Source organism: Mus pahari, chromosome 2 (genome assembly GCF_900095145.1).
Source record: "Mus pahari chromosome 2, PAHARI_EIJ_v1.1, whole genome shotgun sequence".
NCBI classification, from domain to species: Eukaryota; Metazoa; Chordata; class Mammalia; order Rodentia; family Muridae; genus Mus; species Mus pahari.
This window is the reverse complement of record NC_034591.1, coordinates 52833055-52860129: the sequence shown is the minus strand read 5'-3', so window position 1 is coordinate 52860129 and position 27075 is coordinate 52833055. Positions and strand designations below refer to the sequence as shown.

At 38.1% G+C, this 27075-nt stretch overlaps 1 protein-coding gene across 2 annotated transcripts in view; it reads right to left on the bottom strand.

Annotated features, from left to right (window-relative positions):
- Positions 1-27075, bottom strand: part of Exoc4 (exocyst complex component 4) — a 711882-nt gene that overhangs the window by 518360 nt on the left and 166447 nt on the right. For both annotated transcript variants that reach the window (XM_021189789.2, XM_029535373.1), the window contains exon 8: positions 1009-1154. In XM_021189789.2, coding sequence (XP_021045448.1) covers positions 1009-1154 — 146 coding nt within the window. The remainder of the gene's footprint in view (positions 1-1008; positions 1155-27075) is intronic.

The following is a 27075-nucleotide window of genomic DNA, read 5'->3' as shown; positions in this document are numbered from 1 at the left end:
GGACTGGTCCTGGGTGAACACCCCTCCTCAGGCGGGGAAAGGCGATGGAAGCTGGATCAGGCCTGGGGACTCCCCAGCGAACACCTCTCCACCTCTCCTCGGGCGGGGAAAGGCACTGGATGACCGGAACCAGACACGGGTTCCCTCCCAGAAGCTGTGACTCTTCTCCAGTCCGCCCTCTCCCCAGCAGTGCACCGGAACCAAGATGGCTCACCTTCCGGTTCAGACCTGGAGACTGCTGGGCAGACACCCCTCCTCAGGCGGGGAAAGGCGCTGGATGCCGGATCAGGCCTGGGGACTCCCCAGAGAACACCTCTCCACCTCTCCCCCGAGTACTATTGTTTATATAATACTTAGTAGGGAATAAAGGTTAGGTTCTGCTGCTTACAGTTGCTAAAATTTGGTTAATAGCAAATTAAATTGCTTGATTGGAATCATTTTGATAAACTCACCATGTGTGTAGAATCTTGTACATAGAAAGTACTCAATCAACACCAGCTGTCTGTATTACTAATGTCAGACTTAACTTATAAACTATTAACTGTAACCAAGAGATGTACATTCTAAGCACACAGTTTGGTAGAATTCACTAAGATAGTAATTAAGAAAAAAGTAAAAAACTTTTGGATTGTTTCTGTATTAAAAACAAAGGTTGTTTTTTTTTTGGCACGTGGGCCTTTTCAAGGAAAACATATTTCATCTCCTTTAATTTCATATAAAATTCTCCAGAAACACTTGGAAAGTTTCACTGTTCTTGATTTTGTATAAAACTCCCAAAAAGAAGCTTTAAAACTGTACTCAGTTATAGACAGTCTGATAGCTATTCCAAAACAGCCACTTTACCTGACAGAAGGCAACAGGATACAACAATAAAATATGTTCACTTCCTACAAATTGCTCTAGGCAGTTTCAGCTAGTAAATGTGCGGCTGTGGATGGTGGGGACGGGTTCCACACTCTCAGAGCTGGCTTATCACAGCATGTTAGCTCTCCGCTCTGTGATACCTACTTGAAAAGAGAATTCTTTGGCCTCTGTGGTTTCTTCTTGGCAAAAAAGGCTGCGAACTCTCGTCCAGTACTGGCATAGCTTAGTTGAGCTGATGGCTCTGAGGCGGTTCGAGTGTTCTTCATATCCAAGTACTCAGTCAACAGCATCTGTACAAGCACAATGAGGAGTTAAATTTATTGTACATCATCCTAGACTTTCAGAATATATTAACCTAGATATTCATTCTTCTACTCAAAGATATAAGAAAAGCTTTATTACATCCATAAAATAATATCCCTGCTAGCAATTCACAGGGAACGTGAGTCTATCGGCATTGGAACATGCCAAGAAGCATGCTGAGTGAGTTCGTCAAAATCCGTCTTCACTTAGCACATAATCCTCATTATTCCAAAGTACAGCAGCATTAGCAGCAATGGCCTGATATTTACTGAGCACTTACTGTGCTCTAGGCAAGGCATTATCTGTTTAGATGTATTATGGCGTAGGTTCAGAGAGGCTCAGAAGTGAAGTAGTCCCTGGTGAACTAATGGCAGGATCCATGCTGTGACCCTTCATTCATTCTGCCAGCGCTACATATAAGCATGACAGCAAGCCTATCAAGGAAGGCCTAGGAAGTGGGGCGGAGTAAGGTATTCCTGACCTGCAAACTCTTAGTAGAAATGCTATTTTCCTTGAAATGAGAAAAATAAAAAATAAAAATAAAAAAGCAACTGTTTTTTGTGATTAACTACTTACACTACTTACAAAAGACACTCCTTATGAGATCAACTCACCACAGAGCCACAAGGATTGGAGCCTGTGCTAGGATCAACTATAGTTACCAGAATTCTAAACACATCCATGAAAAAGTAGAAATCTGGAACAGCGTAATAGTTCCTAAGAATACCTAACAACACTAAAGCGGTTCAACTCATTGATATCATTTTTTAAAAAATTCAATTCAATGAGTCAAGGAAATGCTTTTCAGAGAGACAAGGTCTCATCTGATTATGTACTCGCTTCACTCACTGAACATTAAACTATTTTAAATACCATAGTCATCGAAAAGCACTTCTGAAGCCTATGAACACAATTTAGTAAGTTTGAGGGTGATTACGCCTCTGCTGCAAGCAAACAAGCTACTCAGTATTTAAACATCAGAAATCCTTTAAACATTACCATTCTTCTGAGTCTCTAAGCTATGAAGTCTGAATTTCTCACTATATTTTACAGTTGAAGATGTAGAAATAATATTAGGTCTTAAAATTGCAAATGGCCCAATTTCAACCTGGTCTGAGTGACTCCAAATCCTGTTCATAACCAGGATGTCAGGAAAAACCATAACACACTGAGTGGGGACTGCTATACTTCTGTATGGGAGTGTTGGGGTCCTATCCACCAAATGCATAAACCAACATAGTAACCAACACCATCTGATAAGCATCACTCCACCATCTGGCATGAGGGAGACACTGGTTTGAGGCTCCATTTCCAGGTCAGTTGAGGAACTTCATCAAGCTGTGGACTGGGAGCTACTAGAAGGAAATTCAGCTATACCTGATCAACAGAAAGCTAGGAAACTCGGAAGTAATTCCAAAGCAATACAGCACAGAAAGACCTTCACTAATTCACAGCATCAAGTGTTGGACTTAACACCAGCACAACAGAAATAGGCTCCGGGTAAAACATAAAGTTACACTAAACCAAGCAACTGTAAAACGTTGCTTACTGTCACAGGACCAAATAGCTGGCCTTGCACAATAAATCACTGGCCAAGTGGGCATGACTAACAAGCATTCCCAGACCCAGGTATCTTAAGATCAGTGTTCCCTGTCCCACATCAGTAACGTCCCTGAATTATTGCCTTGCTGCTCTGTTTGTAGGGAGGCTTTTCTCCACCAGCTTATTACTATCTTTAAACAGATTCCACTTCCATCTTCTCAACAAAATTTACCTTTGGTCATTACGTGCTATCTGTAATCTTTAATTCCGTTTTGTCTTTAGGCTCCAAAGTTCTAAAAGCAGCCTTCACATCTATTGTTTCCTTTGTCATGATATGGTTTATTGCTGATGTCTCTTACAAATTATAGATTCACATGTGTAACTGTATGTTTGACTTAACTTTACTCACATTTCAATGGTAAAATCAGATTTGCTAAAACTTAAATTATTTTCAGATACAAGCAGCTATTACTTCAGTTGACATTTTATTTTCACACATTTTTTATCCTCACTTACCTACTAGCTTTAAATGTAGGACTGCTTTAATAATTTTTAATTATAATATAATGAAATCATTTTCAACCTTCCCTTTTCTCCCCCTAACACTTACTAAGTGTCCCCTTGTTCTCTATATGAATTTGAATATGGTATAATGATAGATATTCCTGAATCCATAACCACAACTTTCCATATAATGTAAGCCGTGTGTGTGTTTGTGTGTGTTTGTGTGTGTGTGTGTGCATATATTTATACTTATATGTGTGTGTGTGTGTATATATATGATCTTGGGTCAAGTAATGGAACCTAACCAACTACCCAAGGCTAGTGAAGCAATAGATCTTGGAAGAGAACCTACAACAACTAAACCAGTATAATCCCTAACAACATGATAAATATTTATCCTTTTCCCACAATTAGTCTGGCTATAACCTCTCATCACAGAAATTTCTCTTTGAAACAAATAGGTATTATTAGATCCCCTACCTGATCAAGTGTAGAGAACTAAAGATTGTGTGCTGCACAGTTCCAATTGATATATCTATAAACACAATTCTTGCACCAAAGAACTGTCTTTAGATACATTCTTATGTGCCCTCATTGATTAATGACTCTGTTACCTCTTTATATGTGTAGACATTCCTGTCCCCCCCAACAAATTAGTTCATCCATATAGTTTTCCTCAACAAGTCTTGAATTCCCTTAATATTCCAGTACATCCAAACATCAGTGACAGATCCATCTAGGTTTTGAATTGTACTATATTTGAATTGTACTATATTCCTCCAGCAATGTGAACCCAATACTCCAGTCAAGTCTACCTACTGCAATTATTCCCTGGATATATATTTGCCTTATCATTTCTGGAATCCTAGAATAGATCACCCCTACCCCTAATAAATAAATCCTCCCAAGAGTAATACCAGTATTTTCTTTTCAGCAACTCTTTTGGAGGACACACTCATAGAAACATTTTCCACATTGGTAGGTAAGCAGTTACCAAAAACTCCCTAATACTGTTAGCCCTTAATTTATATGTTTCTTATAACATGATATTTATTTATTTCTATAATAGAGTCACACAACAAACACAATTACCTATATATTAAATTAAGGTATAAAACATGTGATAAGATCTTTAACACAGAGGCTGCTGTATATAAATTGAAGACAGCCTCCAAAATAAAGTGAATCCAATACATAAACTAGTCATCAATATACAAATCTGTAAACCGACTAAAACCCAAAAGGGAAAGGCATAATCTAGACCATAGGTCAAACGGCTGTGGCACTAATTCGCTCCATTGTGTTTTCTAACCACATTTATGGGTAACTAAAAATACTTTCTTTCAAATTGAGTAACATTTTCCTCAGATAAAAAATTAGGACAGGTACAGTTTAAGATATCTCAAAAAAAAAAAAAAAAGGAATTATAAATGATCCTATTCATAAACTGCTGGAAATGTGACTTAATTGGGTAAGTAAAGTCTTCTAAATGAAAATCTTGATACAACACATGGAGGGAGGGACTCATGGCTCCAGTCACATAGGTAGCAGAGGATGGCTCTGTAGGGCATTAGTGGGAGGAGAGGCCCTTGGTCCTGTGAAGGCTTGATGCCCCAGTGTAGAGGAATGCCAGGTCAGGGAGGAGAGGATGGGTGGATGGGTGTGGACAGGGGAACACCCTCACAGAAGCATGGGGAGGGGAAGAAGGTAGGGAGTTCTGGAGGGGAAAACAGGAAAGGGGATAACATTTGAAATGTAAATAAAGAAAATACCTAATTAAAAACAGAAAAAGAAAATAAAAATCTTGATACAAACATCAGATGCCTGGCAGTAAAATGTAACTAGCAGCATGGACAAAAGATCACTGGTAGATTGCTCAATCCCCAGCAACAAACTAAAATGAAATAAAAAAGTTATATAATTTCATGATTATTCTAAATCTTGGTAGACAATGCAGGGTATCTTTCAAACTACACATACATATTTTAAGCACATATGTGTATGTTCAAATTTCCATTTTATTAATGCCATAAAAAAATCAACTCTGGAACAAAGATCATTATATTTAACATAAAATTTATCCATCAAAGAAAATCTATACAAGATAATGCCACATTCCTGAGGCTCTGGATCCATTCTTATTTCAGGGACTAAATTTCCTTTATACTTTTAAATAGTGAAAACTTTTTTTTTTATTGATTTAGAGTTCAAAAACAAATGCCATAGTTGAACGTGTAAGGCTTTGATGCATCAAAGAGAAGAAACACAAGGACACAGCTGGAAAGAATGATGAAATCTATATATCTTCAAATGAGACCTCAACTCCACGTTATGTTTGAGGACCTAGAGTGCTGAGTGGCTCTCTTGACAAAGCAAGGATGTATATAGCATTAAAGAATACAGAAACTGAAATGAAGGCAGGCAGTCCTGCTACTGTACTCTTAGATTAGCAGTTGCCACTGTGTAAGTTAGAAATTCCATGATGTAACAAAGTGACAACATTCTGAAATTTATAAATTCCAGAAACACTAGTAACATTATTCTGAATGAACTCTTCACTTACCATTTATTTATTTAAAGCATTATCTACGGGAAGTTTGTAGTTATGCATACAGAGTTTCTAAAACTCAATATGAAATTTGTAGGCTTATTATTAACATGACTCCACATGTAAGAGGAAGATGCCTTTTCATATATAAGGGAAAAGAGCATTGAGATTTTTGGCTTCTTGTGGTAGTATTAATTCCATCTTCTTTTCAGTATTTTCATGTGACTTCCCCTTAGTCATGTAATAACAACTGGCTGTATCTATCTTGCCACTAGCACTTTGATGAGTACAACAGATTAGTATTACTCATCAAGAGCCTACCAGCCAAATTTAAGATATTTCCAAAAGAGGCTTGCTGGCCATTTGCCTAATGTTAGTTAGGTTAGTGGCAGAACTAAGTTTTCCATATTCACATGGCAATGAAATGAAATATTCAAGAAAATGGCACTTTAAAAAAGCTTTTTGTTTACCTACCTCATAGTTCATACATATATGTACAGACTTGTTCATATGTGTGTGTATACATCCTACACAGTCCATTGTGATAAGAAATCTGAGTTAAACTTCTGTAGCGACATCCTGATCCTGCAGTCAGTAGATTACTGTCTGCCCTCACTATGGACACAACTGTCTCACTCCAGTTAAAACCTATGCTGCAGCGAGTGGGGTTTCTCCAAGGCTTTTTTCCTACAGGGGTTTGTTTTCCTTCTTTTGTGTTTTGTTTCCTTTTTTCCTGTCCCTGGGCTTTCACAACCTTCTCTCCCAGTTCAAGCAGATGCTTTTCTTTGTATCTCTGACACCTAACATGGCATCAGAAGCAGTGCAGCTGCTTGCAGTAGGTTACCTAAATTGAAAGTAATCTAATCTAAAGGGCAGCTCCTCACTGGTGTTCCACATTCACAGATGAGCTCCCCAGGGTAGAGCTACAGCACCCATGGTGAAACTTCAGGCTTTCTCAGGTACATTAATTTACGCACATCATGGGAGTTGCATTTATTAAATTTCTGCTCCAATGCGATAAGTGCTACCCTAATGACCCCAAAGAGTTAATGCATTTTGGAAAAGAGCCAAATTGCTCTCTGGAGACAGTTTATTCAATTAAGTGCCTAAGACCCAGCATTTTCAATTAGCAGTTTAGTTACTAAAGACTCCTTCAGATATTGGTTATCTGTAACATGTGACTATTGACACACATTAAAAATCGCTTATAATTCATTCAAAATGAGATCTCAGAAATAACAGGTACAGATCCAGATTCAATTAACATTTATTTGTATCTACAGAGTGCTAGGAGGTAATGCTAAGTATTGTCCTATGGGGGTTTGAGAGAAACACTGTTAAGACTGGGAGGTAATGAAGTTTGAAAGTGCTAAGAATATAGCACCTGGATACAGAGATAAATAAAGGAGTCCACAAAGAAAACCTCAATTGGTTTATCCAGAGTCAAGTCCCTATGTACCCTGCTCTGAATGCATATGCCTATTGTCCCTAACTGGAAGGTCTTCCTGGATAACTAAGTTCTTCTGCTTCTGTAATAACAACCAGTTCCCATCCTGTCCACAAAACCTTTTCTGTACCTTTAAGTGCTTCCAAGATTACCAGCAACCATGAGAGATGTTTTTTCCAGACCTGGCAGTTAACCATCTGCCACTGGATATTTAACTTTTACCTATCACTTAACCTCCTTATATAACTTGATAAGCGAGCACTTTGCTAAAGCTCTGTATTACCACAATTTCATAAAATGCTCATATATCATTTAAAAATTCTTTGTAACTAAAACCCAATTAAAATTACTCACTCTAGACTTCTTGTAGACTTACATTTTCAAGAAAAATTATAACTCCAACATAAAATTTCACATCTATATTAGGTTTATGATTAGATATACTATTTATAATAAGAAGTTACATGGTAATTCAAAATATGAAACTAAATTATTTCATTTATCTGTTAAAAATGAGGTTGGTAACAAATTAAAAGGTCAATCAAATGAGCTACATTGATGATTTAAATTAGTTTATAGTACAGATAGAAATTCTAGGGTCCAAAGATGGAGAACTGATAATTCTGGTACAAAATTTAATTATTTCAGATTCATTTTCTCATCTAACTTTATTTTTAATACTTCATTATTTTATTCTGATCTCTTACTCAAAACTAATGTCTGATCATAAAAATTTCACAATACTGAAATATATGAAGGTGCAAGTATTCTTTAAGAGTATATGCAATATATATTGCTAACTTGCCTCTCTCCATATCTGACCTCATCATTTTATTTATCTCTAAATACTAAAAAAATCAGTGTCCTGACATACATAAAGTACCTTATTACTTACATGCATTCATCAATGGGAACTAAATTCTGATCATAAGTGAAATAAAAACAAATTGTGCTTCATAGACAAAATATGACCCAATATAACCCTTTCCTTTTTGAATTATTTATACCCATCAACATATATGTCAGCCTATAAATTATATTACATGCCCCTGTACCTTCCAACTTCCCTCCCTCCTGTACCTGTAACTCAAGGGCATCAGTTGAAGTACCTGAGTTTTGAAAATAGTTGTATACCTGACTTAATTTCTAATAATTTCTCCAATGGTGAAAAGGTAGAAATTCAATAATGAAGGATGATGAATGTGAACACACAACATGAGACTGCATGCCTGTAAACAGGACTGGAGAATAAAACATGGAGGAGGGGCTGTGCCTAGCGCTTGCACTGCTGCAGAGCCCGCACCTCCATCTAGTTAGCCTTGGCACCGTGCTCCCACTTTGTAATAAGCTCATGGTAGAAAGCAAGTCAGAGAGAAGGAAAAGATAGCAAACTATTTAAATAGCAACCATGTTAACGCAGAAGCAATACAGTACAATTCATGTACTTCATGTTCTCTGCTAATTGCTTAAGACATCCTGCTATACAGAAGACAGCAACGGTAGCCAGAGACTAGTCTTCTTTAAATGCCAGCTCTTAATAGCAAACCCCCAAAAGGTCTTAATTGCATTTACCAGGAGCTCATGAACTTTAAAAGTTGTTAATCAGATTTCCATGTAAATGGAATAACGATTAAAGGTTAAGTACAGGTTTCTGAAATTTCAGAAGTTGAAAATATATTGCCCTGGGGGGGGGGCGCGATATCAGCCTTGACAAGAACTAAACATCTTAATTAAACATGCAAAACCACCAAGCTTATTTTTGTATAAAGCTCTATTTCCAAATGTCAAAGTTAATCATGCACTTGAATAAAATGTGGAACATTCAAAGAAGAAACATTATAGTATAGTAGTATTCTTTTCTGAGAAAACATCTGCAAGTCTCCAAGATTCCTCTGCTGTCCTCCTGCATGCTGACTTCATCTATGCTAAGAATCACATGGAAATGCCATCTACAAAGAGATTTTAATTGCTCTCCATCTGAGGAGTAATCCAAAGCCACTCATTTTTCCTTCAGCTTCTTATTTATGTGATTTGGAGAAACATAAGGCACTTCCTCATAAATTCACTGCACCTGTGTCCCTGGAGTGACATGTTGACAAATGAACATGACATCTCCTCAAACTCCAAGAAGAATTTATGATTCCTAGAAAGAATATATTTGATCAATTATAGTGTCATCACAGTTGAAAGCAAAATCATGGCTTTGGAGTACACATCAGACAGTTTCTGAGGGCCTATGTTCTGCAACAGGATGAAGGAGTACTAAGCCCCAGGCAAGTGCTCACACCAACTCTAAGACGTCTTTCCAGTTCTCCAGCTGAATAGAAAACAGGTACAGAAACTGTTAATACAATAATAACATGGAAAGATTTTGTCCCAGAAAAAAAATAAAGGACTCAAGCAATCAAAAAACATTTGCATTATACTATCTAGCCATGAAAAATAAATAATCCAGGTAAACATACATGGCACAAAAAAAAAAAAAAGCCTCAGAAACACTATTGTCTCTAACTATACTTTCAACTTCCCACGTGGATTCCTACAAGTTTGAGAAATTAAGTGTTTGCTCAACATAAACTTCCCACAGCATGGTTTTACACATTTGTTTGATGAGGTTTGAGTTCTTAGCATTACTGCTGAAGCTACAGCTACTATGACTAGAGAACAGCCTTGGTGAGATTTATGTTGGATGATTTCAATTCCACAAAGGTCAATAAAGCTTTGAGATACAATTCACTGACAGGAGGTTCTCCTTCAGTGTGAGGTCTATGCAGAACCAAGGGTGCTCTGGACTGCCACTCTACCCCTTACTAGATACAGCCTTTTTGAAACAACAGCAACTAGAATACCATGGATCAAAGTTAGGAGATTAGCCTGAACACAGAACTGCTCAGTATTGAAGAATCACATTCTCTTTCTATGAGCCTAAAAGATAAAAAGGTTTTCATATCCACTCTGTCCCCTTTTCTCCTCCTACTGTCTTCTTCTCTCATACAACAAGCTTTATCCTGTGCATGCATGTGTGCACATGCACTTGTGTGTGCCTGTGTGTATGTTTTCATTATCAACTAAAACAATACTTTTACATAGATGAAATCTACAAGCTTGGAACCTTTTTCTATAAAATCAGGTTTACCCAACAAAATAGATAATCAGGGTGGGTTATCAATTAAGGAAAGAACGAAGAAAGAAAGGAGTAGGCAACATAAAATTCCTAGGAATTGTTATTTTAAAGGAAAAGAACCTCTTATTAACCATTCATCACTATAATATGTACAACAGGCCTCTAATCAGACTGGCAAGTTGCTGTCTCACCAAATCAAGCTAGCTCACTCCACAGATCCTTACTAATTAAAAAAATTTTTTCATTTCCCTTTGAGTCAACTTCAATCTCCTCTCATGGCCAACCACATATTTCTGTCTATTCTGCAACATATATGCACAGTAGTATACCAGGTAACACACACACACAAGTGAAGTGCTCAGAGCTCTTCAGGATTCTTCAATTCAAAGGAACCATGGCATTTTGTTTCTCTGTTCACGTACACAAATAATCATGGAACAACATACCCAAGGGCTACCCCAGCAGCAGATTCCAGCCATTGTGTGGACCTTATCTGTCTCTATTTTCTACGACCTATTCCTATAATCCCATTCAGTAGTCAAAATAGTATTCGTGAGTATTTTTCTATGAGGTTGGCACTTTCTTTTTTTTTTTTTTCTGATTTAAATTTTTTTTATTATTATTTTCTTTATTTACATTTCAAATGCTATCCCGAAAGTTTCCTATACCCTCCCCCCACCTCTGCTCCCCTACCCACCCACTCCCACTACTTGGCCCAGGCCTTGCCTTGTGCTAGGTCATATAAGGTTTGCAAGACCAAGGGGCCTCTCTACCCAATGATGGCTGATTAGGCCATTAAGTTGGCACTTTCATTTGTCACTTATATGCAAAGGTGGAGTTGACTCAGATCGACAAAGTACTTATGATATTCTTCATCTTGGGATCTAAGATATATGAACGTGAAAGTCACATCAATGATTTAGTTCAAAATGACTATCCACACCATTTAAAGGAGCCGTGGAATTTCAGTTACACAGTTGCTTAAGTTTTCTGGCATATCCAACACAGATTCTAAACTGCAGGTTCTAGCACTCAGTTACAACTGGACCTACCAAAGTGGCTCATGTGAAGATCTTGTCCTGATACGCCTACCTAAAAATGTCATCATGTGACTGGTAACTATGAATCTGTACTCAGAAAGAATCAGTTTATCAGACCTGAGAGTGGCATTCTTTCATACCATGTAGATACAGTTATTGCCTAATTTGTTGGCTTTGGTATAACTATGGTTATTTCTGAACCCATTAAACAATAATACTGAAAATTTTCAGCTACATATACCTCTAGAAGAATGTAGTAACACATTTAAATATGATGATTCTACAATTCAGTTCTAATGACATACAATCAGAAGAAAGACAATACAGAGCTGCAGGTGGCCTCTACTTCTGCTATATTTACTCTTCACTAGTAAAAATATCTTTGAATAAAGGATCATTTATTCAAAGAAGACAGATGCTCCTCACTTGACTACAGAATGTATAACTCAAGGACATTCTAGCTTAGACCAAGAGAGAAGAAAAAGACTAGCCACAAAATGTACTTATTGTAATGTATATTCTCAGAGGCTAAATCCATGAAAATCATAATTCTCAAATTAATAAATAGTTTTAGACTATTATTTGGGAGATGAGAGCCAGGTTAACAGTTAAACTGTTTTGGGTTGTATAAAATTCTGTTATTTTTAAAGTTTAACACATTGCTACAGCTATAGAGAAATCATCTGACTTTTTAAGTTAAAATATCAATGATTTAAATCTGCAAGTATGGATTTTGCATACCGCACAGGCAGTTGTAAAGCTGAAGTCAGCACTTATCTATTCAGCACTTATCTATTCATCTACCCATAGCCAAGAGCAGCAATGCATTTCTCCATCCACCACTTGAACATCCAGATTCCTGCTTTTGAACAGCTACAAGGTAGTCCAGAACTCACTGCAATAAAAGAGGTTCTACAGGTACAAAGTTAGGAATTAAGAGTATGTTTTCTTACTATGTCACAGGTTGACATTAGAAATATGTTCTGTTGTAAATGGGGATTTTTATCATTCATAACCTTTAGCTTCACGATAAAAGGTGGGAAACAACTAAAAAGTAATGGATTTGAAATGTAAGAAAAATAAAATGGTCGTTTAAACATGGAAAAATGTTTCAGGTTTAAACATTTCCTACTCTCTTAGAAGCTGAATACTTGGAGACTGAGGGGTCACAAGTAAGTAACAGTAGCCTATGCTAGCTTCCTTAAGGCTGACCTTTGAAAACTGTCTCAATCACAGAGCTATGAACTTAGTCCTATATTATTTTGAAATGCCAATGTTGTTAAAAATGGATTAGTTTGATCTCAACCGGCAAGCTAAGCTAAGCACAGCTTACACCTGTGCTTTATCAACCAGTATTAACGAAGTTGTTCCATGAGAATGTCATGAATAAAGTACTTTAATAGGTAAAATCATCCTGATTTTAAAATAAATTTGTATACCAAACACATAATTCTTCAACTGTATTAAAATTGTATACTACAATCAAAACCTTCAACAGGAATGTTATGATTGCTACCCAAGAGGTAATAGAATAGTTTTAATAAAGACTATTCTCTTTGCAACATATTAAATAGCTTATAAATATCTATTCACAGTTAATTTCCCAAGAAAATATTACTCAAACCCATACAATAGAAAAAAATAAATGAATGTTTAAGAAAGCTCTTGGGGTTTTTATATGCAAATACCATAAAAGTCACCACTATTTTAAGGGGAAACATGACGTCAACTCAATCAAAGAAAAGGGTTATGAAATTTTCAATAAAGATTTTGATTTTTGAAGAGTTTAAAATCTGTATACTACTAACCAAGAACAATTAGAAAGAGGAAGCTAGGCTTGGTGTACATGACGATAAGGACCTTGAGTCTGAAGTAGAAAGATCACACACTTGAAGCCAGTCTGAGTACATAGCAAGTTTGAAGGCAGACTGAACTATACAAAATAGACCTTACCAGAAAAGGAATTTCTATGTATATATAATTTAAACATGTATATACATATATGCATAATATTACAATTACCAAGTTATAGATTTATTTTGATCACATCACAGCAATGCAGACTAAATGCAACTTCTGCTAGTTAGAGTAAGCATCAGTGCTCCATATTATCAATTATCTCCAAGAACTTTTATTATGCAAATTTCTACTATATGGTATTCTATATACAATCTCGTCAACCAAAAACATTAAAATAACTGAGCCTTAATAGAGGAAGTGGAAACATACTTTTGCTTTCACAGAAAATGATTTCTGTAACCTTGTTGCATTATTTATAATTCACAGTGATTTTTGTAGTCTCATGGTTCACTACATATTTTTCTTAGTGATTTATGTTAGGCTTTTTTAAAGCCTTGTTCATATTTACGGCTTATTCTCCTTCTAGAAAAGGTAACAATCCTATCCATGTATATATGTCATGATAAGCTTACAAACTGCCAGAGGATGGACACAGCAGACTTTACACATTGGAAAGATTGATGAACAACTGGTGATGCCATTATAAGACAATTTAATGGGGGGAAGGAGAGGAATAGAAATGGACCATAGAAGTGAACAACTAACCTCACATAGCAAAATTTTAAAAGGTATATCTCGAATGGCCACATATTGCTCATTTGCTGATAGTAAGCAGGAAGGTTAGTAGTTCACATGTGTAACATTTTGTTAGCTATTCTGTCATTATTACTAAGAACATGTTTCCACAGGGTACATTCCTTACCATCGGCTACTGTCAATAAAACACAGTAAGGAAGAATCAAAGCAACCTAGCTAAAGCCCCCTTCTGGCCTTTGTGGACACAAGGAATACACATACTGCAAACATACATGCTTGCAAAATACATACATACATACATACATATCATATCATATTTTAATTATAAATAATTCAAATCTAGGAATAACTTTTATAGAAAAGCCTATCAAAATCTGGATGAGCACTAATAATTCTGAACAGAAACAATGGGCAGAGAACTGAAAGTTGAGTGAGATATGGAAAGGGTAGAGAACGGCACAGGTAGAAGACTCTTGCATTTTCTAGAAGCCTGGGCTACACCACTGCTCCAGTCTGGCCATCAGATTTCTCCTCAGGTATATTTACTGCTTTGTATCAGCAACACAGAACCATCCCCCTATTTCTATAGCCTAAAGTACAAATTCTCTCACAACCTAAACTATCTAAAACTCAGTCATCTTTTTAATGTGCACATGAGATATGTGCTGATAGTATTGCTGTGGGAACCATTTTTCTATCTCTTCCAATGATTTCATTCTTTCTTGTTCTGTCTCCCATACTTTTTTCATCAGAAAAAGTAATCAGAACATCAGGATGACAACCACCAGAACCTCAACTCCTCTGAGTGAGGAAGACAGAGGCAAAAACCATGTTAATAATGTGAGCACTACTAAGTAGTGATTTAAATCATAAGCTGAGCTGCATAGTTTTTATCCCAGTCAAAAATTTTCATTAAGAAAGTAATAGTCGAATGAATACAACTCTCTATCCTTTACAGCATACTGTCATTTCACTCAAAATAACTAATCTCTTTCTATACATCAATGACTTATGAACTACACGTTTACACTAACAACAGACTAGAAGCTAACACCATGCCAGAAACCTTAGTGAACAGACATCAGCATCAGAAAACCATTTCATCCATTCCTAGGATAGTAGTGCAGATGATAAGTCTAAATTCCTGCCTCCCTCCACCCTCCATCACACACACACACACACACACACACACACACACACACACACACACACACACTTTCTTTTAACATGAGGCTGAGACCAAACCAGAGCTAAATAACCACCTAACACTGAAATCTCCAAGCTTCCTTAAAATTCTTTTTCTGGTGGCAGTACTTAAACAAGTCTAGCAGCTGTAGAAAGAGCTCAGCAGGTGAGTGTACTGGCTGCTATTCCAGAGGGTCCAGATTTACTTCCCAGCACCCAGTTGGTGGCTCCCAAGATCAGACTACAGCTCCACAAAATCTGATAGCTGCTTCTGGCCTGTGTGGATACAAGGAGCAAACATGGTATAAACATGAATGCTGACAAAATACCCAGATACATACAATGTTTTAATTATAAATAATTCATGTCTAGGAATGCAGATGTATGAAATATACAAAGAGAAAAGTGAAAATATTAAATATTCTAACATATGAAATGCAGAAAATAATTTGGTTTGATAAACAACTTTTTGTATATTAATAAAAAAGGATTTATGAATTTTCTGACTTCAGAAATTTGCTGGTCCACGTTTACCACATATATTTAAATTTTAAAATCCCATTTGTAATTAAGAAAAATAAGATAAAAGAAGATATTCCTCCTACTTATAACTTAATAAGCAATCTACAAGCAAAAATTAAAAAAGTATAAATGTTAAGATGTAATTTGATGAGTAGTATCCAACAATCTCACCCACATACCCATTAAAAGACTTATAAATGAAAAAGACATAAAAACAACTCACAATGCCAAAATCTAGATCCAAACACAGCCACTGCCAGAATGTTTAATGAATTCCCACTAAGTTCAAGGATGATGGGAGAGAGTTAAGCTTCACATAATGATTTAATGATCCTGCTCCAAGGAAACGCCACCTGCTTACGCAGAAAAGTTATAGAAAGCCTTTCCCCTTCTTTCCCTACATTTCAAAAAGGTGATGCTGAACTATGTTCTGGACCACAGTGACACTGGTGTGAGAGGCTGCTGGCCCTCTTAGTTTACTTTCCTCATCCATGTCCATTAGAACAGCAGTTCAAAATAAAGCAATTACTTGAAAGTAAGAAGACAGGATACAATTACCTGTTCCAAAATATCATAGATTCAAAAACCAGCAATCATGAAAACTGATTTTTATTTGAATATTCATGGTTTTTCTGTATATGCATAAAACTTATTTCTAGGAGTAAAACTCGGGAAATTATTTATTTAATTATCACCTAGACATTTTGGCAACAGGCTAAGAAATCCTCCTATTCCAACAGTGGCCAAACAGTAGGTCTGGATAGAGTTGTTCTGTGAAAGGAAATAAACAAGAAAAAAAGAAATGGGTTGGGGTGTGTAACTGAAACAAACTAGAAGCAAGAAGTTCTCAATAAATCCTGACAGCCAGGGCAGCACATAAAACAAATGGCCTCTTGCAACAGTAAAGGAAACCTTTCAAGGGAAAACTGGCTCAAAGAAAGTCATTGGTAAAAGATTAAAGAGAACCAGGAAAGTTAAAAAGGGACTGTCAATAACACAAAACAAAACAAAAATTCCCATTGTAACAGAAAAAAAGAAAAATCACAATAAAGGCACAGGGTTAGTAATAATTGATATCACATAAAATAGGAGGCATAAAAATTTTCAGACATGGGATAACACTGAAGAGAGTGAGAATGGACAATAAATAGGAAGATTATGAGAACAGGATTTTAGCCTCAAAACTACAGAGAAAGACAAAGTAGAAGGGAGAGCGGGGATAGAAAGGGAGAGAGATTATGAATGAGAATGAGGCTATCTTCTTTGAGTGGAAATGTTAAGAATAAACAGAAACGGGGGCTGGGAGAGAGAAGGGAGAAGGGAAATGGGGGGAGGCGTCTCTAGGACAAGCCAGAGACATGAAACAGGAGGCTCCTGAGAGGATATGGGGTGACCATAGCTGAGATGCCTAGCGGCAGGGGAATATAATAGACAGTATGATGTGTAAATAGTGCTGACATGCTTTTGTTTGATGATGATGTTGGGCTAAACAGCCAGGGAAACAGGACGAGTGTGGCGAGGTGATCGAGAGGCAGTGTGGGGGGCTGTTATTGTGTCTAAGTATAATCTGAAGAAAAGTAGAGAGATTTACCTATAACCCAGGACTGGGATCATTAAGAGAGTAGTAAGAGAGAAGGAAGAAGTATTTTGATGAGTAAGACCAGGTATTTGGGGAATTTGAAGATTTGCTGGACACTGGAGAAGGGGAAAATGGAACTTGACTGAGTAATATCAGGTTGTGTGACTGAAGGCTCTGGGACACAATTTGTAAGAACAACAACAAAAGGACACAAATTTATGTAAATGCATTGGAATTTGAGGTAGTGGGAGTCCAGTGGAGGTTGATAATGTTAACCCAAAACATGCCCTTGACCAAAAAGAAGGGTCTCAGTCTCTTTTTCAGTTTCTGTGATAAAACCCTGATGAAAGACAACTTGAGAAGAAAAGGATTTATTTCAGCTTACAGGTTAGAATTGTCATGAAGGAAAACAGGTCAAGAACAGGAAGTTGGAAGCTGGAAATTAACCAGACTAGAGAAGGACACTGATTACTGGTTAGTCTTCTTATACAAGCAAGGACCACTTCCCGAGATTGCACCACCCATAGTGAGTTGGGCCCTCCCATATAAATCATGAATGAAGAAATGTTCCACAGATGTGCCCACCTACCAACTTGATGCAGGCAATTCCTTGAGGGTCCTTCTTCTCAGGTGAATTTAGTTTACTAAATCAAACCAAACAAATTCAAACAAATAGGCCCATAGTGATAATGCTATCTCAGTGGCGCCAGGGATTGGGAAGGAAGTATTGAGAAGCAAGGGATGAGACTTAAGCCCATTTAGTTGGTATTGGCTTGACTTCATCAGTGCTGCAGCCTCAAATTTTCTTCTATAGTCTTGTATTTTCTTAGATCTCAGGCATACATGTAGCTGTGGAGCCTATTCCTAGCAAAGGCTATATATAGTATTAAATGCAAAGCTGTAGTTTTCAGTAGAGGACTAAGGAGAAATTAGAGAGGCTGTGACCCATAGGCTAAATGAACAATAGATATAAGTCAGTTAATAAAGCTTTTATATGTAGTCTGAAATTTTTATAACTTTGTTTACTAGACACCAAATGAGTAGCCCTTGATGAAACCAGAAGCCAGGCCTAAAAGGCAAAACTTGTACACCAGCTGATATGAGGCCCCCAACACACATACAGTAGAGGACTTAGGGGTCTGTGTTCATTCAGAGATGATACACCTAACATTGAAGAGACTAGAAGCCCCAGGGAGTTTAGAGGTCAGGTGGCATGAGGGCTGGGGGCATCCACATGGAGATGGGGTGAGGTGGGGTGGGGTGGGGAGGATGTGTGGAATGTGGAGCAGACAGAGGGTGGATGGGAGGTTGGGGAATGGAATATGGAGTGTAAAAAAATAAATTAAAAATAAACTTAAATTTTAAAAAAGGAAAAAAAAATCAAAAGTTAGAAGGAAGATATGTTCTATGACTAGATAACAGTACTCCTAAAATCTATTGATCAAATGCCAGGTGTGGGGTACCTGCTTACGTTATAAGTTGTTGGTCAGGGAGGCCCCAGGTATTCCCCAAAACAATCATATTCTTGTCATATTTCTTTTTTTTCTTGTCATATTTCTTGACTACCCACCAAAATTAGTTGATGGCATGACATAGCCATCCCAATCATGACACGATAGCATCTGTGGTTGCCTATACTCTACCAGTCATGTATCAGACAGGACACAGAAGGTGTTATGCCTTTCTGTAAAACTACTGATTACTGTTGGTTTCTGGAAGGGTAGCAGTTATTATCTTTACATGTAGAGCCTCTGCTGAGACCACCCTGCTTCAGTACCTAACTACCAGCCCATGGTCTCATGGTTGGTCCTGGATAAACTCAATGGGTTACAAAATAAAACACAGGGATGTGGAGAAGGTACCTGTGGGGATGAAAGAGTGGTTGTGAGATGGTAAGAGAGATCTGATGATGCTATCTACATGTGCAGAATCACCAAAGAACAAAATTAGTAAGCATAGAAGCATTATTCATTTTTATTAAACAGACCTTTAGGGGGTGTTAGTGAGACTTTGCACATGTATTTATGTCCATGTCCCTGAACCTTATATGTACAAATTGACAAATTCCTTCTGCCAAACACTTGAGGGCTGAAAGACAGCATTTTTCAAAGTCTTCAACTTTTGTCCTGGTAAGTTGGAATTCTGTAAACTCATTATAGAATTTTACTCAACTGTGTACATACAGTTATAAGTTTCTGATCTTCAGGATTTATTGAGTCTGCGAAATCTCTCTTAGTAAATACTGATCGAAAAGGACTGCTTAAACATATGGAAAGTGCTTTAGAGTTAACACATCTGAGATTCCAAAGCCATGGGTGGATGCTGGACTTTTTTTCTTTGCAGATGTGTTAGAGAAATCTTGGGAGTACAAAGTGATGGTGTAGACAGTAAAGCTGTTAGGCCATATTAAACTCTAAGGATTTATTTCTGTCTACTAGATCTTTTCCATTACCTAACTGGGTTTTGGCCTCGGTTGTATATTAGAATCAACTTGGAAAGTATACAATCACAAGGAAAAAAGAAAATCATGATCCTACCTCAGTCTAGAAGCCTAGAAAATGATATACTGTGTGGGGACACTGTCAGATTCTGTGCTGTACCATGCTACTTTTTCTGTAGTTTTCTCAATTCTGAGGGATTATTGTGCTGAGCAGGATACTGCCTAATGACCTTAGTAAGGTGCAAGCACCTGACAGCCTTTTCTGGCAAAATGAGCATTTATTCAAAAGAATGAAACTTTACCATTTTCAGAAAAATAAATGGACCTGGATATCATGATGAGATAAGACAGAAAGACAAGCATCATTCATGTTCTCTCATGTGAAATCAATATCCAACCAATACATATTCATAAAGCCAGATTAGGGACTACACGTCAGAAGAAGGGCACTAAAGCTATGTGCAATGTAAGCCAGAGAGAGTAAATACATGGGTAAAAACAAATACTTTGTTTTTATCTCATACATGGAATCTAGATTTATATATATGTGTGCATGTATGTATACATACATGTATATACATATGGCATGAAAGCAGAAGGGGGATGATTTAGAGGTAGGAGATGGACAAAGGTACCTAGTGGACGGGTCAACACATATATGTACATACACACACACACACACACACACACACACACACACACACACACATATATATATATACACACACATATACATGAAGTACCATATTGCTATTTTAACAAAAAGCTAGAATTTTAGGAAAAGAAGCACAGAAATGCCTTAATTCATACATGTACTACATACATGTAATGATTTCCTACTCTGGCTCTGTGCTGGAAGTCATGTTTCTTACCTGCACCAGCATTTTGACTGCCTATCCCTGAGGCCAGGGAAACTAGACTAGCCTCTTCTTGCAACTCAGTACATATATGACCAAAAATGGGAATAAAACTTGATAAGGGAGTAGATCTGTTTAGCACACAGAACATGTTTTTCTTTCTCCATGCAAAATTTTATTTTGTAAAATGTTCTCTAATGATTGATGATTATTTGAATTGTTCAGTATTGCTGGCCTGCATGCTATTGGCTAGTGACTGTATGTTCTGGCTTCTGACTGGGATCAATGACTCATAGATATTTTTACAAGCTGTGAATTGAGATGGTGCTAATTACCTTTTTACCCAAATAGTGATTAGGTAAAGGTGCTTGTGTGTGTGTGTGTGTGTGTGTGTTTGTTTTTGTACCTGTGTGTATGTGTGTGTCTGTGTCTTTGTGTATGAAGTATGAAGCCTAGACTTATCTTCAATTTTTTTTTGGTTTTTCGAGACAGGGTTTCTCTGTATAGTCCTGGCTGTCCTGGAACTCACTTTGTAGACCAGGCTGGCCTCGAACTCAGAAATCCGCCTGCCTCTGCGTCCCGAGTGCTGGGATTAAAGGCATGCGCCACCACGCCCAGTTCTCAACTCTTGATCCTCTTGCTTCAGCCTCTGGTGTGCTGGATTCATAGACATAAGTCAATATGCATGGGTGATAATATTCTTGAGTAGAAATTTATTTTAAAGTTATAGAAGTCAAATAGTCAACTGCCAGTTCTGGCAATAGGAATTAGCCTTGGTTACATTTCTACTGTTGTGATAAATACCATGACTAATGGTGAGGCAACAGAATCAAGAGTTTAAAATAAGTCTAGGCCTCACACTCTCTACATACGCATAGAGACAGACACAGATACACACAGACATACATGCACACACACACATACACACCACAGTCCACTACTGAGGAAAGTCAGGACTAGGACTCAGGTCAGGAGACTGAAGGCGGGAATTGAAACAGAACAATGGAAGAGTGTTGCTTACTGACTGGCTCTTTCTGGCTTGCTCAATTTACTTCTCTTATGCACTGCAGAAAAGGCACTGCACATAGTGGCCTGGCCTCTTCCAAATCAATCTTTAGTTAAGAAAATGCTCCAAAGGTCTGCTCAAAGGACAATGTGTTTGGGACATTTTCTCAATTGATGTATGTACTCACTATTAAGTGGATATTAGCCCCCCACACACACACACACAGTACAGAATACCCAAGATACAGCCCACAGAACTCAAAAAGCTCAACAAGCTGAAGTGCCAAAGTGAGGACACCTCAGTCCCACTTGGGAGAGAGAAGAAAGCAATCACAAGTGGGGAGAGGGGAACATGACCTGGTATTAGGTGAGGGAAAAGGATGGAAGCCCTGAGGACCATCAGATAGAATGGAAACAGGCAACCTCAGGAAATAGGAGGTTGGGGGGACCCTCCAGAATGCACCAGAGACTTGGGAGTTGAGAGACCAGTGTTGACCCTTTTCCACTAGGCACTGTTTTGTGCAACCAGAAACTTTTGTCTTCTCTTCCCAGCTAGGATAAGCAGATCTTAGAGAGTAGGCAGGCTGCTTCCCTCATACATGCTAAGCAGGCCTGTCCAACAGAAGTTAGAGAATGTCAGAAAAGACTGAGAAGGAAAGTTCCTCCATGTTTCCATTACTTAGGGGTAGCTGGTGTTTACATTTGGATGCATTTCTTTCTCTAAGTTTTTGCTTCATTAAAATTTCACATAATTGCCTATTTTGTGATGGCAAAATTCCATGTACTTATTTTAATAATTCACTATTATCTTATTGTAAATGTAGCTACATTCCTATTATAGATGTGCTTGGAAATTTGAAATTTGAAATACATCCAGAACCCCATACTCCTGGGAAGTCTTTATCTTTTATTTAAATGTTTATTTACTTTAAAGGATTGGATTCCTCTCCTAATTATTTTGAAGCATTATTAATAAAGGTACAGTCATAGAACCTAGACCAGAGAAGAATTAATTAAAATCTAATGATTCAGATAATTTACTATGAGATTTAAGGATGTGAAAGATTATTTCTCACATTCCCAAGGAAAACCCACAGATAACTAAATTATAGCTTATATTTTCGATCTTATACTTTTAGAGAAAGATAAAAATGCACCTTTCATTTATTAAGTATAAACTACTCTACAATATCTGTTCAAGTAGTTGAGCCACTGTGGAAGAGTGGCAGAGAAAATGACACTGGTTTAGTCTTTGGTGTCTGACTCAAATGCACTGGTTGTGACTCAGCAAATAGGCTTCTAGGTAGGGAGAGACCAGGAAAAGGTGCAGCTCAGGGGAATATTGCTGCACCCCATTTTGTCCTATGTCTGTACAGCATGCATCACCAAATTCAATCCAGTTTGTTTACTCACACTGGGCCTGGCAAAAGTCATCAGTGGACCCCATGTCTTATAACGTCCTTATTCTTAAAGTTACAGTTTCTACTCCTCGTTGGAAGGATAAGCTAGGGCATGTAGCCATAGTTCAATGGGCCTTCTGTATATTCCATCAGAATCAAGTAGGATTATGCTGGGTTAAGATGAGTCACCCTTGATGGAGGTAGAGCCTGGTTTAATGACTCCTGCTCTTTGATGGGGATGGGAATTTTATCACAGAGACAAGAAACCCAGGAGAAGAATGCTATTCGACAGTAGAGGCAGAATGTGGAATACTATTTCCATAGTAAAGAGATGGCAAGCTTTGCTGGCAACTCCCACAACAGAGAGACTCAAAGACCAGATGTCCCCAAGAGGATCAGATGCCATGGAATAATTAAACAGCTTTTGTCCCAAAGAGACAGAAAACATGGCCCCACAGATACCTTGACTTCAGATGTCTGGCTTCTAGAATGGGCAGGATACACTTTTGACATAAGGCACTTAGTGGACTTCTTATGCCAATTGGAGGAGACTAACAGACCACTCAAACATGGGGTTCTTGTTTTCTCAAGTCCCTAAAATGTGAGGGTGTACTCTGCTTCTAAAGATACTCTTTTCCTTGAAAACCTCTATAAGCACTGTTTCAGTTTCCAATCGTTTAGTGCTATAGAAACTGTGCAGCTCTGCAGACTTTTCTTCTTTTTATAAGGTCATTATTCTGCTTCCCTCACCACTTCTGGGGTGGGAGGTTGCTTTACAAAAATGTGTTCCTACTAAAAGGTCATTCATTGACCTGACTGCTCTAAATATCAAATATGGCAAGCTCTTCTTATTTCACATTTTTAAAAATTCATTCATTCATTCATTTATTCACTTTACATCCTGATCACAGCCCTCTCCCTCCTCTCTTCTCAGACACACCCTACCACCCCCTTTTCTCATTCCTCCTCCCCTTCTTCCAAGAGAACCCCTTTCACTCATATCCTGTACCAGCCTGCCCTGGCACATCAAGTCTCATTAGGTCAGGACTAAGGGAATTCTCCCCCACTGAGGCCAGACAAGGAAATCTAGTTGGGGGAAAGGGATCCAAAGGCAAGCAACAGAACCTGAGTCAGAGACAGCCCACACTCCAGTTGTTAGGGGAATCTACATGAAACCAAGTTACACATCCACTACATATGGGAAGGGGGCCCAGATCCAGTCCATTCATTCTCTTTGGTTGGTAGTTCAGTTTCTGTGAGCCCTCAGGTCCTGGTTAATTAACTCTGTGGGTCCTCATGTGGTATTGTCCTTGACCCCTCTGGCTCCTTCAATTCTTCCACCAATTCCTCCACAAGACTCCCTGAGCTCTGCCTGATGTTTGGCTGTGGGTCTCTGAATCAGTTTCCATCAGCTGCTGGTTGAAGCCTCTCAGAGGACAGTTATACTAGGTTCCTCTCCTATGGGATAGGTCTCAAGTTAGGCCAGTAATTGCTTGGCCATTCCCTCAATCTCTGCTCCATTTTTATCCATGCACATTTTGTAGGCAGGACAAATTTGGGTTGAAGGTTTTGTGGGGGAGTTGGTGTCCCTCTCTCTACACTGAAAGTCCTACCTGGCTACAGGAGGTGGTAACTTCAAACTCTGGCTCTTTAAAGCACAACACTAAAGTGTTGTAACCTTAATACACCACAGTATGATATATTACATGAAAAGTTCATGCAATGAATAAATTGCCCTGACATATTCTAATAAATATCACTTTTCTTTCACTGTCCTTAAAACTACCCTTTATTTCATACTATTCTTTCCAAGAAAGGCTTTTTTTATGGAAAAATCTATTTTTATTATTATTTTCTTTATTTACATTTCAAATGCTATCCCGAAAGTTCCCTATACCCCCCACACCCCTGCTCCCCTACCCATCCACTCCCACTACTTGGCCCAGGCCTTCCCTTGTGCTGGGTCATATAAAGTTTGCAAGACCAAGGGGCCTCTNTTCCCAGTGATGGCNGATTAGGCCATCTTCTGCTACATATGCAGCTAGAGACACAAGCTCAGGGGGTACTGGTTAGTTCATATTGTTGTTNCACCTACAGGGTTGCAGCCCCCTTCAGCTCCTTGGGTACTTTCTCTAGCTCCTCCATTGGGGACCCTGTGTTCCATCCAATAGCTGACTGTGAGCATCCACTTCGGTGTTTGCCAGGNACTGGCATAGCCTCACAAGAGGCCACTATATCAGGATCCCATCAGCAGAATCTTGCTGGCATATGCATTAGTATCTAGGTTTGGTGTCTGATGATGGGATGGATTCCCAGATGGGGTAGTCTCTGGATAGTCCATCCTTTCATCTTAGCTCTAAATTTTGTCTCTGTACCTATATCTTTTCATGAGTATTTTGTTCCTTATTCTAAGGAGCCAAGAAAAGCTTTTAAATTGGTTTTCAGTTTTATTACATTCCACTTCATTATGAAAACCATGTCCAGTACATCCCCTCTAAACCATAATCTCCTATCAATTTTAAAGAAGTTTTAAAAACAACAGACATCAAAATAATGCAAAAGAAACACACAAAACAATGCTATGAGTTTTAAAGACACACACAAACAACTAACAACAAAATAACCTCCACTATTTCAAGAAGCCTTGTCACTGGGCAGAGTCTTGTGGTCACATTCCTTTCCTTTCACACAGCTGTATCTATGAATACCCAGTGGACGAGAACTTGGGCAACAGCAGATTCTTCTCTTCTAATCTACTCAAGGAATCCATCTCAGGAATAAAAGTCAGTGAGCAGTTGAATTGGCACTTGTATACACAGCAGAAAGCATGTACAAAGACTTAGCAACATTAGTCAAGAATAACCCTATTCCTTGTCTTCAGGAGTCCTTGTTCTTTCAAATATAAAACTTAAAATAACCTTAGGTGGGACTTCTTGGTCCTCTATGCCTCAAATAGATTCATCATGAACACAGATAACCGAATGTAGCATGAGAGGTTAATTCCAAGGCTAAAAGCGCTTGAAGAAGGAAGTGGAAGCAAGAGCACTGGTGTGAGAGCTTCAGAAGGCAGAGCCTGATGTTCTGCTTGCACTTGAGCTCTTGACAAGTCATCCTCTCACCCATGAAATCCCATGGAAATATGAAGAGAAATAAAAGAACATCAAGTTCTCAGAGGCTATACTTCACAAACATTTAAAACGGAGGTAAAAATCACCCACTCTAGGCCTTGATTTAGAAATAGTTGACATTCATGAACTGGTGTTAAACAGTGTCAGCAATTGACTATGCCATGTGATCACTAAACCTGTTTTCTAAAATGTTTTTAAGTGAGAATAATTAAAAGGACACAGACACAATGAGGCTATAAATCACAAGAACTGTACTAACCCACATTTGGTTTCTCAGAGATGTCAGAACCCAGTGCTAGTTGAAGAGTTCTGTTGAGTTACAGTCCCACTGTTATTGCTGGGAATCTTTACACACTCCATGATTGAGGAGCTGAGGGGAGGAGGAGGTCCAGGGAAAGTTTAGGAAGGGCTATTTGGGCAGAGAGGAAGATATTCTGTCTCCTGGAATCTTAGTTTCTTTTAAGATTTAATAAATCATGACGAGCCTGGGAGGTGGCTCAGGGGGTAAAGTGCTTGCTGTACAAGCACAGAAATCTGAGGTTTGGATCCTCAAGGCCCACATAAAAGCTGGCATCAGGGCATGTATCCCTAAACCCAGAATTATGGGATGAGAGAGAGTTAAGTCATGAGAGTCTTACTGGACAACCAGCTTAGCCAGTAAGTTTCACATTTCAATCAGAGACCCTGTCTCAAAAGCCAACATGGAGAACAATTGGAGAACATAATCTATATAGCTCTCTGGCACCAAACAAGCACAAATAGACCAGCATACAAACACGCACGTGTACACGCACACGCACGCGCACATGCTCACACAAACACACACTGACTTATGATTAAAAGACTGATGAGATAGACTTTTTTGGTCCCAGGTCTCATGGGTCAGTAATCAGAAGGCAGCTCCCTGTGGTACTATATCCTCATAAACATAACGCAAACACAATTCAAGGCAATGAGTTTCAAAGATCATACAATGCATATCATATTACATTTTAGCTTCCCTGAAGTTGTAAGGAGTCTGATAAATTAGA